This window comes from Dasypus novemcinctus, chromosome 12, assembly GCF_030445035.2.
Source record: "Dasypus novemcinctus isolate mDasNov1 chromosome 12, mDasNov1.1.hap2, whole genome shotgun sequence".
Taxonomy (NCBI): domain Eukaryota; kingdom Metazoa; phylum Chordata; class Mammalia; order Cingulata; family Dasypodidae; genus Dasypus; species Dasypus novemcinctus.
In genome coordinates this window covers 105,935,409-105,950,753 of record NC_080684.1, presented here as the reverse complement: position 1 = coordinate 105,950,753, position 15,345 = coordinate 105,935,409, and the positions used below count along the sequence as shown (strand labels likewise).

The window sequence follows — 15,345 nt, the reverse complement described above, 5'->3', positions numbered from 1 at the left end:
ATCCTGGCCAGGAGTCCTTGTGGCTGTGCTCCACGGGGGGCGGGTCCCCGAAGGAAATACGGCAGGAAGCCTCGGCTCTCGTTGGGTCGCAGGCTGCCCGAGGGGCGCTGGCTCCTGCCCCGCCTCCACTTCTCGGCCTGGGGGCAGTTTACTCCAATTGCCGGCAGGAGCCTGGGCCTTCCCAGGGTTAGCGGATGAGCGGGCGGCCCAGCAGCACCTGCACCTGACAGGCCAGCCCGGGGTGGGCCTTCCCCCAGGCCACACCGTCGCCACCCCTGCCCCCTCCCCAGCTCCAGGCGGGGCCGAGCCTCACTGCCTGTCCTCGGCGCTCCCGGAGCCCCTGGGTGGGCACCAGCCCCTGTGCCAGCCTTCGGCGCCAGCTCCCCTCACTCCCCAGAGGCCCGGCCCGCAGGACGCCCTCCGTGCTGCAGATGAGCCGTGCTGCAGATGCAGAGGAGCCGGGACGCAGGGCTCAGGCCACGCAGCCGGGTGCAGCCAACGTGAGGGCTCCCGCGCCCGGGCCGCCCGTCTGCTGTTCCAGCCTGGCCCGGTGGGGCTTCCTGCCCCGGAAGCATGGACAGTCTGCGCCAGCCCTGTTCCCTGGCGCCTCCCGCCCTTCCCGGCCGCGTTGGAGAACCCACAGGCCTGCCCGACGACTGGAGGGGCTCGGCCAGCGCAGGACTGATGAGAAGTTATCTTTCACTTTTATACTCCTTTTTTCCCTATTGAAATGCTTAGAGCTGTAAATGTTGTCATAAGGAGCGTGTTTCTCTTGGCCACAGTGTGGCTATAAACCACCTGGCGCTCGGGAAGTCGCCTCTGCGACGGCGGCTCTGCTGCAGTCGAGGAATTCTGACCTGGAGCAGAAAGGTCAGCCCTTGCCACATAAAATGTCTTTTCAGCTTGTTCATTGAAGGTTTATAAGAACGTGGAAGAGCATACTCTGGGGGGGGCATGGCCAAGAGACAGGCAGAGAGGCGACGGTGGAGTGGCAGCTGCAGCGCGTTGGGTGCCGGCAGAGAGTGGACAGTCGAACCCGCGGATCCCAGGCCTGACGGCGGGGGCCCCGGCTCGGCAACCTGGCACGTGACAGAGTCGTCCCTGCAGCATGGGGCCTCTGGGCTGTGACTCAGGTACCCTGTCTCCAGTGCTCAGGCCGCAGGGCCCTTGGCAGTCCAGCACCCATGCCTCCTGGTGGCCTGGCACCAGGGGCACCCGCGGGCTCAGCGTCACCCCCGCTCGGTGCCCCTCAAGGGGCTGTCAGGCGGCAGGGTGCCAGGTGTGGGGTAAATGCCGCTGTCGGGCTGGGTGGAGTCAGCCACGGCGTGGAGCCTCTGAAAGATCTCAGGTCTGGAGTTGTGGCTGGGACGCACGCAGTGGGGCCGCTTTTTCCTGCGAGCTGTCTGCAGGCGCCGGCTTTCTCGCCTCGGGAGGTTGTGTTTCTTTCTTGCTCACTGACGATCGAGAACAAGGTCAAAGCCGAGCTCTCCCTGTCTTTTCTTCCTCAGCTGGCAGCGAGGTGCACGACGCCCTTGCTGAGACACGCAGCACCCCTGGGGACCCAGAGCCACCACGGGGCAGATTCACGTGTGCGGATGTGCAGATGCAGCCACACGGCTCAGCAAGGGGCACGTGCACACACCTCGCCAGAAGGGCTGTCCTGCTGGTGTCATCTTAGCCAGAAGGGACGCCGGGGAGAGCAGCTTCGCTCTGCTTTCTGGCTCCCATGGGTCTAGTGCACGTGTGTGCAGTTCTGGGGCTGTGGCAATTTGATATTAGTTAGGAATTCCAGAAAGGATACAGATGATGTTTGTAAACTGGTCTGGTCCTCTGGATGTGAAAACCCTTTGTTGTATTAGATTCAGCTGGTGTGTCTGATGAAGTTGTATTAAGAGTAGGGCTTGGATTCAGCTGCATCATTAGAGTGCGGCTCAGCTGGGCTCCCGCCCCCTCGGCGGGCTGATGAAACAGGCTCTCACGTGGAAGTGGACATGCAGGGAGAAGCAGACACAGGAGAAAAACACAGACACGGCGCCACAGGTGCAGCAGGGGCCCCAGGAGGAGAGACGAGCCTGACGGTCTGCAGCTGCCCTTGCGGAGAGACCCAAGCACCGGGGAGGGAGACGAGCCTTATGCCAGCGAACAGCTGAGACGGGAAGAAGCTGCGCCCACAGAGCCTCGAGGGGAAAGAGGAAGGCCGAGCCTGCGCAGGCACCACCGCCGTCTTGCTCCATCCTGCCGCCATCTTGCCCCAACACGTGCCAACAGACCGTGGGTGAGGAAGCACCTCTACGGCACCTTGAGCTGGGCTCTTCGTGGCCTTGTGACTGCCAGCTTCTACCCCAGATAAATACCCTTTACAAAAGCCAGCAGAGTTCTGGTGCTTCGCACCCATGCCCCTTTGACTGACTATACGGGGCCTGGAATCCAGGAAGGACTCCCTGCCCCCAGCTTTGCCCTCTTACCCCCACCGACGGGGAGCTCACTCTCAGACATGACGGGAGCCATTTCCTTTAGACTCGGCCTTTAGAGCCCAGAACCGGCTGCAGGGATGGGCTGCTTCCCCGTGGCCCGAGGCCCCCAGTTGGCAGCACCGCCTGGGGCGTTGTTGACCACTGCCCTGGGTCTCACGCCCACCCGCGTGGGTCTGGGCAGGCCGGGGCTCTGCTGTTGGTGAGCCCCCACGTGGCGCTGAGCCAGCAGGTCCACACTGGGAGGAGTCAGTCCCTCCCGCTCTCACCCCTCTGCGGAGGGGAGGGCCCGGGGGGGCGCAGTCCCCTCTAACGGAGGGAAGCAGCCACGCAGGCCCTGGCGCTGCCGCAGCTGTGCCTTTGGGGAGGTGGGTCCCGGCTCATGCCGAGGAGGTTCCCGCCGGCCCGCAGAGCCAGCGCTTCTTGGCTGGCAGGGACCTGGGAAGAGCATCGTGGCGGGACGCTTCCTCCTAAAATGGTCGTGTCTGTTTCCAATGCAGGGTGCAGTGCGTATAACATAAAGTGAATTTCCCGTTAAATGTGGCCTTGGGGGTGAACTTCCGGAGTTTTGCCCTTCGAGGGGTTGTGGAGGCAAATCCAGGGGTGGGAGGAACCAGGAAAAGGAGCTCTGTGGTCTGTGGGCCACTGAGACCCTCTGCTGTGTCATTTGGAGATGGGTGCAGAGAGAGATAAAATAAGGGGAAAGTAGGGAGGGAATTTATCTTCAACAACTATGTTGAGGCATAGTTGACTATATAATAAACTGCACGTGTTTAAGGTACATAGTGTGATCAGTTTGATACATGTACGTACCTGTAAAGTCATCACAAAAATCAAGACAGCGAGTAGCTTCCTCATCCCATAAGTTTCCTCGTGCTCCTCGGTAAGCCTCCCCTCCCTCCCTTTGCCATGCCCATCTCCAGGCAAACTGCTCTGTTTTCTGTCACTATAGATGAGTTTGTGCTTTCCAGAATTTTATATAAATGGTATTATATGGTGTATACTCTTTTATGGTCTAGCTTCTTTCATTTGGCAAAATTACGTTGAGATTCCTTCATGTTGTCATGTGTTCATTCCTTTTAACTCTTCGGTAGTAGTCCATTGGAAGGCTACGCCATGGTTTATTTATCTGGGTACCTGCCAATGAACATTTGGGTTGTTTCCAGTTTTGTGTGATTACAAACAAAGCTGCTGGGAGCATTCGCGTACAGCTCTCATGTCCCTTGGTTAACCCCTTAGAGTAGAATTGCCAGATCGCATGGCGAAGGTGTGTTTACCTTGGGAAGAAACTGCTGGAACGATTTCCACGGTTGTGTACCATTTTACATTCCCAGCAGCAGGGTCTGAGAGTCCAGTTGCCCTACCTTCTTACCAACACTTGATTGGTCAGGTGTGTAGTTGTAGCTCATTATGAGTTCAGTTTGCATTTTCCTGTTAACTATTGGTGTTCAGTATCTTCCCGTGTGCTTATTTGCCATCCGTACATCTGCTTTAGTGAAGTATCTGTTCACATCTTTTGCTTATGGTTTAATTGGTTTGTTTTACTATTAATATTATTGGGTTTTGAGAGTTCTTTTATATATTCTAGATAAAAATCTTATCAAATAGGGGACTTGCAAATATTTTTTTCCATCTGTTGCTTGCTTTTTCATTCTCTTAACACTGTCTTTCCAACTGCAGAAGTTCTTAATTTTCTTGAAATTTGGTTTAGTAATCTGTTCTTGTATGGGTGTGCTCTTGGGGTTTTATCTAGAACTCTGCCTGAGCCAAGTCCCAAAGAGTTGCTCCTATTGTCTTCTAGAAGTTACATAGTTTAGGCTTTGGATTTAGGCCTTGATCCATGAGTTATTGTTTTGTTTTTAATGGTGCAAGGTGTACATGGATGTTCTTTTTCTTTTTTTGCTTATGGGTTTTCACTTCCACTACTTTAAAAATACTCTCCTTTCTCCATTGAACTCATACCCTTTATATCCTTTGCTGAAAATCTTGGCCATATATTGGCCATGTATGTATGAATCTATTTTGGACTCCCTTCTGTTGCGCTGAACTGTTTGTGTCTTTTTTTTTTTTTGTTAATATTTATTTATTATTATTATTTTTAATTACATTAAAAAATATATATGAGGTCCCATTCAACCCCACCGCCCCCGCCCCCCACTCCCCCCACAGCAACACTCTCTCCCATCATCATGACACATCCATTGCACCTGGTAAGTTCATCTCTGAGCATCACTGCACCCCATAGTCAATGGTCCACATCATAGCCCAGACTCTCTCACGTTCCATCCAGTGGGCCCTGGGGGGATCTACAGTGTCCCGTAATTGTCCGTGAAGCACTATCCAGGACAACTCCACGTCCCGAAAATGCCTCCACATCTCATCTCTTCCTCCCGTTCCCCACACCCAGCAGCCCCCATGGCTACCGTTCCCACACCCATTCCACATTTTCTCTGTGGACATTGGATTGGTTGTGTCCATTGCACACCTATGTCAAGTGAGGGCTTAGATTCCACATGGGTACTGGATGCACTCTTCCCGCTTCTAGTTGTAGACACTTTAGGCTCCATGTTGTGGTGGTTGACCTTCTTCAACTCCATGTTAGCTGAGTGGAGTAAGTCCAATAAGTCAAAGTGTAGGAGCTGAAGTCTGTTGCGGCTTTGGGCCTGGGTGTCATATTATCAGTCCAGAGATTCAAATCCCCTACATATATCTTAAACCCAGCACCAACTACAATTCCAATAAAGTAGCATGCAAGTCTTGTGAAAAGAGATCCCCTCTGAGTCCATTTCCATCACGCAGAGACACCAGCTCCAAAGAAGGGCCATCTGTCATGGCATTGAACCCCTTCTGCCATGACCATAGAACCCGTGGGTCTCTTTATCCCTCAAAAGAACCAATACCTGGGATTGTATCTACCTTATCTGTCTCTTAGACTCTGTTCAGTTGTACATAGGGGTATTCCTTCTGACAACCTCCAGACTCTTTTTTAGAGACTCACAGCCTTATAATCTCATTTCTCCTTTCCATTTCCCCCTTACATTAGGTCAAACTGCTTCCCGAAGTCATGTTATTATATGTAGACAGGTATATTCTGCTGTTCCGCATTGAATCTTTAATTCAAGGTCATTTTCTAGTTGCTTCTTCAGCTGGTATGTGGTAGTGATCCCTCGGTGCCAGGGAGGCTCATCCCTGGGTGTCGTGTCCCACACTGGGGGTGTTTGTGTGTCTTGATGCCAATACCCCACTGCCTCGAAGCTTTGTGGTAGATCCTGAAGTCAGGCAGCATAAGTCCTGCACTTTATTTTGTTGTTTGTTCGTTTCAGGGTGTTCTGGGCTAGTCTAAGTCCTTTGCTTCTCCGTAGACATTTTAGAATCATCCTGTCAATTTCTACCAAAAAAAGGCCTTCTGAAATTTTGCGTTTTTGATTGAGGGTTGATTACAATCTCTGTATCATTTTAGCCAGAATTGACGTCTGAGCAGTATTGAACCTTCTGCCCCGTGAATATGATCTATTTCTCTCTTTAGGTCTTTTTTAAAATTTATCTCAGGAGTGTTTGGGTGTTTTTAGTAACTAGGTCTTATACATAGTATTAGTCAGCCAAAGAGGTGCTGATGCAAAATACCAGAAATTGGTTGGTTTTTAAGGTATTATTTGGGGTAGGAGCTTACAGATACTGGGCCATAAAGCATAGGTTACTTCCCTCACCAAAGCCTATTTCCACGTGTTGGAGCAAGATGGCTGCCGACCTTTGTGCGGGTTCAGGCTTCCAGGGTTCCTCTCTTCCCGGGGCTCCAGCTTAAGGCTTTAGCATCAAACTCCAACATCAAAACTCCAACATCAAAAACCCTCAACTCTGTCCTTTGCCATGCCTCTTATCTGAGAGCCCCACCCACCAAGGGGCAGGTACTGAACGCCCTACTGACACAAGGGGTTGACTTGATTAAGTAATCTAGTCAACTTCTGAATCTGATACAATCTTACATGCCCAGAGGAGAAGACCAGTTTACAAACATAATCCAATATTTCTTTTTGGAACTCATCAATAATATCAAACTGCAACATACATCCACTGTCAGATTTATCCCTAAGTGTTTATTTCTTGATGCTATTGCAAATGGCATTTACATTTTTTTTTTCAATTTCTGAAATGTCGGTGGCCGGTATATAGAAATACAGTTGATTTTTGTATTTTGTTCTTGTATCATGCAACTTGGGTAAACTTAGTTCCAGCAACTCTTTTGTAGGTTCTGGAAGCTTTTCTCCAGAGACAATAATGTCATTTTTGTAAAGACAGTGCTGCTGCTTCTGTTTTCTCTTTTTTTTAATGAGCTTTTTTAAATTGTATTTTTTTTTGAAGATACATAGATCACAAAAAATGTTACATTAAAAAATATGAGATTCCCACATACCCCATACCCTACCCCTACCCCCACTCCTCCTACATCAACAATCTCCTTCATCATTGTGGCACATTCATTGCAACCACCACAACAGGGAACTGAGAGTGCCTTCAACTCCAAACTGAAGAATCGTATCCATCAACCATGTGGGATCTAAGCCCCCTCTTGATATACAGGTAGAGTGGACTTACTGATATTCTACTATAGAACTATTGTGACTAGTAATGGGAGAAATTGTAGCATTGATACAGAGAAAGTGGCCACAGGAGTTGCTGAGGGCAGGCAGAGGGAAGAAGAGATGAGATGTGGGGGCATTTTCAGGACTTGGAGTTGTCCTAAATGATATTGCAGGGACAGTTGCTGGACATTATATATCCTGCCCTAACCCACTGAATACACTGGGGGAGAGTATGAATGACAACATAAACTATTATCCATGTGGAGCAGCAGTGCTCCAAAATGTATTCACCAAATGTGATGGATGTGCCTCAGTGATGAAGGAGGTTGTTGATGTGGGAGGAGTGGGGGGTAGGGGGTTACCTCGTTGCCTTGCTGCACTCGGCCAGGACCCCTGGGACGACGGTGAGCAGGTTGTGGAAAGGGCAGCCTTGCCTTGCTCCTGGTCTGGGAAGGAGTGTGAGGTCTTCCATCACAAAGGCTAACGAAGTTGCTTTCCATTCCTGGTTTGCTGGGGTTTTTATCAAGCGCATGTATTACATTTTGCCCAGTGCTTTTTCTACATCTATCTAGAGAACTGTGTGATGTTTCTTCTTTAGTCTGTTATTACAGTGACTTACACTGCTACTTTTCAAATGCACTTCTGGGGTAAATGCAACTTGTGCGTGATGTATTGTCCTTTTTATTATTTTTAGAATTGATTTGACAACATTTTGTTAAGAATTTTTTCATCTAAGTTCATGAGGGATATTGGTTTGCAATTTTTTTCTCATAATGTCTGTCTGATATTGGTATCAGAAGACAGCTGGGCTCCTGGGATAGGTAAGGAAGTAGCCTATCTTTTTCACTTTTCTGGAAGAGTTTGTGTAGACTTGGTATTGTTTCTTCTTTAAATGTTTGGTAGAATTCTGAGTCTGTAGGGGTGTGTATTAGTCAGTCAAAGGGGTGCTGATGCAAAATACCCGAAATCTGCTGGGTGTTTTAAAAGGTATTTATTTGGGGTAGGAGCTTACAGATACCAGACCATAAAGCATAAGTTGCTTCCCTCACCAAAGTCTATTTCCACATGTTTTCAAATTAAAAACAGGCTTCCTGGGTTCCTCTGGGCTCAGTTCCTCTGTTTCCTCCACAAGGTTAGCTGTAGACTGTGAGGCGAATGGTCTGTCTCTCTCCCTGGGGCTTTAGTTTAAGGTTTCAGCATCAAACTCCAGCATCAAAGCCCCTAGACTCTGTTCTTTGCCATGCCCTAATCATAACTCAGTCGTGCCCAGGTACAGATCAGATTGCAAACATAATCCAATATTTCTTTTTGGAATTCATCAATAATGTCAAACTGCTACAGGGTGTGTGTATAGGATGGTTTATTTTAGTTACTTTTTATTAAGGTGTAATCAACATACCATAAAATACCTCTAAAGTGTACAATTCATTGGATTTCTCTATATTCACAAGGTTGTACAACTGTTACCCCTATCTAGTTCCAAAACATTCTCATCATCCCAAAAAGAAACCTTGCACCCATTAGTAGTCACACCCACTCCCTCTCCCTTCAGTCCCTGGTAACTGGACATTTCATATAAATGGACTCTTACCACATGTGACCTCTCGTGCATGGCTTCTTTTATTAGCACAATGTTTTCAAGATTTATCCATGCTGTACCATGTATAGTCCATTCCTTTTTACGGCTGAGTAACAGTCCATTGTAGGGATATACTGCATTGTTTTCTCCATGAGTCGATAGACCGTATGGAGGTTTTTAAGTACAAATTCAAGCCTTTTCATAAATACAGGACTATTCAGGTTATTTATTTCTTCTGCAGTGAGCTTTGGAAGTTTGTGTCTTGCAAACAATATGTCCATTTAATCTAAATTGTCAAATTTGGTGACATTGAGTTGTTCATATTATTCCCTGATTATGGTTTTAATATTACAATCTGTACTGAGGTCACCTTTCTCATTCCCAGTATTGGTAATTTGTGCCTTTCTCTTTTTCCTGATCAGTCTGGCTAGAGATTTATCCTTTTTTTTTTCTTTCTTTTTTTTTTTAACTTCTCTAGGAGCCATCTTTTGATTTCTTTTTCTCTATCACTTTTCTGTTTTCTGCTTCATTAATTCCATTCTGATTTTTATTGTTTTCCTTCTTCTGCTTATTCTGGGTTTCATTCTTTTTTTATGTGGCTTCTCATTAAGGTGGAAGCAGAAGTCATTGATGTGAGACCTTTCTTCTTTCCTAATAAAAGAAGTTTATATTTCTTAATATAAATTTCCCTCTGACTACTGGTTTAGCTACATCCTACAAATTTTGATGTGTTACATTTTCATTCAGTTCTGAATACGTCTTAATTTTCCTTTTGATTTCTTCTTTGGCTCATGGGTTATTTAGAACTGTGTTATTTCATTTCTGAATAGTGGGGGGGTTCCCTGATATCTTTCTGCTACTGATTTCTAACCTAATTCTCTTGTGGTCAGTAAGCATATTTTGTATGACTTGAGTCCATTAATATTTATCGATACTTTTTTGGGGTGGCGGGTTATAGTCTATGTTGGTAAATGTTCCATGCGCACTTAATTAGAAGGCGCGTTATCAACAATGTAAGGTGTGGGTGGATGGGGTGATGTGTGGGAATCCTGCACATTATGCATGATTGTTCTGAAAGCACACAATTTCTCTAATAAAAAATAAATAACTGCATGCCTGCGTGAATGAACCTGCGTTTGCTGGCGGGCCTCTGGGCTGACCCCTCCCTGCTCTGAGCCTGGCCAGCTTCGCGCCGTGTGCCACTGATCTAGACCACAGGAGTCAGGCTCGTCCTTGACCGGACGTCGGCCTTGCAGCTGGGCCTGGCTTTGACGTTTTTATCGCCTCCTGGCAGGGGGAACTGGAGAAGCCACCACTCCAGGGCTGAGGCTCCTCTGCCATTAAAAGGAGGTCATTGTGACCTTAGAGAGGATAAGGCAAGCGAGGGGCTGGCAGGGGGCGCCAGCGCTTCCCCCCCTGCTTGCCGGGCCGGTGGCGGCGATCGGTCAGAGCTCTGGAACAGCGACATGACGGCAGGTGGAGGGCTGGGCGGGTGGAGCCGTCCGCACGTGAGATGGGGCAATGAGGCAGTGTGAACTCCAACGCGCGGGGCACGCTCGCGCTTCCCGAGCGGCAGCATGCAGACGTGTGAGGCGCAGCGCCTGGGGAGCCATCAGTGGGTCCTGTTTGCACGGTGGCTCGTGGCGCACGTCCTGCTGGCTCCGCTGTCCGGGGCTGGGGCAGGGCGCTCACGGCTGGAGCCGCCTGCGCAGGCCGGGCCAGGGCTCTGGAGAGCTGGGTTCGGGCTTCTGGCCCTGCAGAGTCCGGGACTAAGGTGGCAGGGCAGGGGCCGGCCGGTTCAGACCGAGGGACCAGAGCAGGCAGGTGTGGAAGCAGAGTTGGCGCAGACACGAGGTGGGGGCGCGGGTGGCCTGGGAGGGCACTGCCAGATAGGTAAGTTGAGGTCAGCGCATGAGGCCACCAGGGGCCCCGAGGACTCCTCCGTGGGCATTGGGAGCTGTGGACGGCCTGGGATGGGCAGGGCCACCGGGCGGGCGCCCACTGAGCTGCCTCCAAGGACGTCGGCAGGCTGTCAGTCAGGTGACCTCTGGCCAGAGACAAGCTACAGCCGTCTAGATGGCTCTGAAGGAAGGACGGGGCCGAGACGTGCTTGGGAGGAAAGCACGGATGTGGCCGGCTCAGGGCTGGACGTCGTCGAGACTTACTAGACTGTAAGGTGCCTGCTGGGGGGCCTTGGTGACGAAGCCCTTTACCGCAGCCATTGACGGGGTGACGAGAGGGTGGCAACTCCAGAGAACGTCCGTAAAAGTAGGAAAACGGGCTTCAGGTTTCTCTGTCTGCATAGCTACGTCAAAACATCCCTGTACTTAAGAACAGAAGCTCAGCCGAGCAGGCCTAGCTCAGGGGTTCAGCGCCTGCTTCCCACGACATGGTCTCAGGTTCAATCCCTGGTACCGCCTAAAAAACAAAACAAAAAAACGGAAGCAGATATGTAATGGAGGGAGATTTCTTGCTGGGCCGCTCTTCTTTTTTGTTCTCTCGTTTCTGAAAGTTCTTCGTGAGTCCGTGTTACTTTTGCGATGCAAACAGAAACCTTAATGAGCAGCGGGAACACCGGGCGCCGAGCTGCGCCGGGCTCACCGCCCTCTGTCTTGCAGGCCTTGGGAGCCATCACTGCAGTGCCTGCCACGGGTCCTCAGGTCAGCTCCTTGCAGAGGTTGGCCGGGCAAGGAGCAACAGTGCTACCTCAGGTAAGAGCGCGGCCCCCTGTCTGGGCGGGGCGCCCTCCTCGGCCGGAGCCTTCCCTCCAGCCCTCTCCCGTCCTTGGGTCGTGGGCCAGAGTGACATCCATTTAGTGGGTCACGACCAGACTTTCCTTTTTAATCAGATAAACCAGGCTGGGGTGGAATAGACTAGAAGCTATGAAGATGCATCATAAGCAGGGCTCTTTGAGCTGTTTGTGTCTGTCCTGGACCCCTGCCGACGTAGACGTACATTTTTTCTTAAAATTTTTTATTTTGAAATAATTTCAAACTTGCAGGACAGTTGCAAAAATAATACAAAATCCCTACAGAGAACTCCAACATACCCCACCATGCCCAGATGGACCAGTTTTAACATTTTGCTATGTGTGCTTTGTCGTTTGGTCTGTCTGTCCATCTGTCTGCTTGTCTGTCTCTGTTTCCTAAACGTTTGCGAGTAGGTCGTATGCATCCTACTCTGGAGATCGAGTCCCTCCACGTGCATTCCTTAAGGAAAGGGTCTTGACTTAGGGAACCACCTTAAATGCGATTATCAAGGTCAAGTACAGTGACGTGGATACATAACTTGCCATCACGTGTGTTTTCACTGTGGGTCATGGTCAAAAGACTCTGAGAAACACTGGACAAGATGCTTCGTTCCAGGAGGCAGCAGTGCTGGGTTCTGACCCAGGAGCCCCTTTTCAGGGCTGGACACTCGCCCTCTTAACTTTTCTGGGCCTCGGTTTCCCCATCGGCAAAGGGTGCCGGCAGCGGTGCCTCCTCCCTCTGGGGTTGTGGGGATTCAGCCAGCTGACACAGCAGTCACAGCCGTGCCCTTATCGCTCACCCAGCTGTGCTGAGCTCCTGCTATATACGCTTGGCCGGGGTCTGCCGGCTGCCCAGCAGACGTCAGCTCTGCCTCTCCTAGGGCTGCAGGACTGGACACGCGTGCAGGGCGTGCTGGGGATGGTGCGGGGTGGCCTCCCTGGACCCTCTCGTCACGAGGCGGCCTTCACTGCCCCGGGAGCTCGGACGCAGGGGAAGGACCGATGAGGCCCACTTTGAATCCAGCCTCCCCAAGCCTCCCTTGGCCTCAGCCGGTGTGGCCCACCCATCCGTCTTTGCCTCGGTCATCTGTGCTGAGCTGGGAGGGACGAAGGTGCACGGAGGTCCTTCCTGAGCCCCCTTGGCCGGTCAGCACAGCCCCAGAACGTGGGAGGGGCGCGGGGGCACAGGGAGGCTTGAGAGGCAGAGCCTTGCCCGCCGTCCGGCCACGGGCAAGCCCAGGGCCCTTGCTCTCTCATGGCCGCCCCTGCGGGGCGAGGTGGGCGTCTCTGAGCTGGTCCCTTCTCCGTCCGCTCACCCACGTCTGTTCCTTCCTCCCAGGTTAGGCCAAAGACTCTGATTCCCGACAGCCTCCCCGTCACCCCGGGCCGGGACCGGCCGCCCAAGCAGCCCCCTGCGTTCCAGACGGCCGCCGTGGTCAGTATCAAGAACCCCAGCCCAGCCCTCCCCACCGCCAACCACACCGCCAGCCACGTGCCAACGCCCGGCGGCCAGGCCCAGGCCCATGCCGAGCCAGCCCCCCTCGCCTCCCCTCTGAGCAGCGCTGGGGTGGCCTACGCCATCATCTCCACCTCGCCCAGCGATGCCGCCGCCATCGCCCCCAGCACCGCCATGTCCGTGGTCAGCGACGGCATCACCGTCCAGCCCCTCCTCATCAGTGCCGACAGCAAGGTGGGTGCCCGCACCCCTTCCCCGGGGGCCCGGCGAGCGAGCCTGCAGCCGCGTGACAGCAGGTGGCCAAGCAGCCCACGCGTGGATGGGTTGTGAGCAGCTGCGTGAAGGGGTAGGGGCAAATCGATGGTGGAATTAATGAATTGACAGATGAATGAATGAATGGAGGGCCACGTGGTTAAAGCATAGGCGGCTGAGTTCCTGAGTCGGGGCAGAAAACGAATGACCGGCCGAGGGCTCGTCGGAATAACTGACGAATGAAACGTGTGGCCAAGCGAGTGGAGGGAGGAGAGCCGGGGTCCCTGCGGGGGGCGTCGGGTAGGTTCTGGGGCATTTTTGGAGCCCACAGGCCTGCACAGAAGGTCTGCTGTGATTTCTTGCCAAGACTTGACACTGAGCGTAAGTGCCTCTCCCCGCTGCGCTCTGAGCTCTTGGGTGACTGGCTGGACGAGGCCTGGGGGCCCCGGAATCAATGCCGCTTCCCTGGTCAGCCTCGCTCCCTGTTCCCAGGTCACTGCCCGCCCGGCCGCCCGGCCCCTGCTTCCAGCCCGTAGCCCTTCCGTCTCCCAGCCCGGGTGCGTGCCTGCGGCTCCTACGCCAGCTTGTGTTACTGCGTGGACCATCTTCCTGGGAGGGTTTTGCTTTCGAGCCCTCCCACCACCCCTGGCGTCCCTGGGGGCCCCGGCAGCGTGAAGCGTCGTCGCGGCCCGTGGTTAGACCACAAGGACCGTGGGCCCCATTCAGCCCGGGCACCCAGGAGTGTTTGTCTCAAAACCCTTGCCAGCGCCCAGTGTTGATGTTTCCGGTCATTTTTGCTCATTTAATTGGTGCAGACAAGACCTTGGTACTGTAAATTCAATTCCGGTGGTTATCGTTACGCGTCAGTGTATTCCTGAGTGTGTGTTGTGTTTTTAAAGGACTTGTAGCCCCTCAGGTGTGACTTGTTTAAGGATGTTCTTTGCCCTTTTTCTTTTGGGATCTTAATGTTTTGCTTCCCATGAATACAAAAAGGGACACTTTTTTTCCCAGCCAGATAATTCTAGGATTTAAAAAATCTGATAGAAGAGCAAAGAGCTTTCCCTTAGACGGAACAACGGGATGTTTGATGTTTTTTCTCTGTGCTTAAGAGCCTCAATGCGTAAGACGTTCACTGCGTGTTCTTAGAAGAAGTACAAGCTCACGTCATTCCTGGCTTGAGCTGAGCTCTGCTGACTGATCCGTGGAAAAGAGCGATTCTGTCCCAATTTCCTGTCCCAGTAGATAAAGAAATGTCATGTCATATCCTGGGGGGAGGCCCCGGGGACAGGGCTGGGCTGGATAAGGTGTTTCAGACTTGGTCTTTACCCTCAGATCCTTTGATCAAACCACATTACACCTGAAACCCCAGTGAAGGCTGGAGAAAGTGGAGCCCCTCGGGGTGAGCCTGACTGGGGCCTGGAGCCCGTCTGCCCTTGTCCGCTCCACGGTGGCCTGGCAGGGTCTCAGGGCAGAGTGACAAAAGCAGGCTCACTGGTTCCCACCCACCCCAGCAGGTCAGGTGCTGCCCTCAGGGCTGGGGCGCTGGGCCAGGAGTGGACAGCCCGGGTGCGACAGCCAGCCAGGCCCGGTCAGGTCCAGCCCCTCTGTTTCCCAACCCGATGCCCTTTAAAAGGAGCGATCGCATCCCTCAGCCTCAGTTTACCTGTGTGTGATCTGGCACAAAGAGACCAAACTCTCCTGAGCCCTCGCTGTGTGAATCTTCACAGCCTCTCTGGCTTTACTGATGGGGAAACTGAGGCTCAGCGAGGCCAAGTCAGTCCCCCAAGGCCACACAGCTGGGAGACGGTGGGCAGGATGAACCCAGCTGTGGTTCCTCAACTCCACCGGTGCCACCTCACAGCCCCCACTCGGTGTGAAGGGCTGCCTGGGAGAGCAGGGATAGCGCCCCGCCTCGCCGCCCGCTCAGCCCGCCCCTGTCTCCCAGGTCATCATCATTCAGCCTCAAGTTCAGACACAGCCCGAGAGCACGGCGGAGGCGCGGCCGCCCACGGGGGAGCCATCTCAGGGAGCGCAGGCCACCAGAAAGAAGAAGGAAGACCGGCGCCCGGGCCCGGAGAACCCCGAGGTAGGGCAGCCTGCAGGGGCGCGGGGGGCTCCCCAGCAAGCGGGGCTGGCCCACGGCACCCCCAGGTGTTCACCCAGCGGCAGTGCCCACGTGGCCAGGAGCTCGGCCCCGAGAGCCAGGCCGAGCATCGAGTCCCAGCGCCACCCTCTCTGGCTGCGTGGCCTTGAGCAAA

At 52.6% G+C, this 15,345-nt stretch overlaps 1 protein-coding gene across 3 annotated transcripts in view; it reads left to right on the top strand.

Annotated features, from left to right (window-relative positions):
• PHF21B (PHD finger protein 21B) overlaps positions 1-15,345 on the top strand; it is a 109,965-nt gene that overhangs the window by 61,497 nt on the left and 33,123 nt on the right. For all 3 annotated transcript variants that reach the window (XM_058308921.2, XM_058308922.2, XM_058308923.2), the window contains exons 3-5: positions 11,249-11,341; positions 12,719-13,069; positions 15,033-15,173. In XM_058308921.2, the coding sequence (XP_058164904.1) occupies positions 11,249-11,341; positions 12,719-13,069; positions 15,033-15,173 (585 nt within the window). The remainder of the gene's footprint in view (positions 1-11,248; positions 11,342-12,718; positions 13,070-15,032; positions 15,174-15,345) is intronic.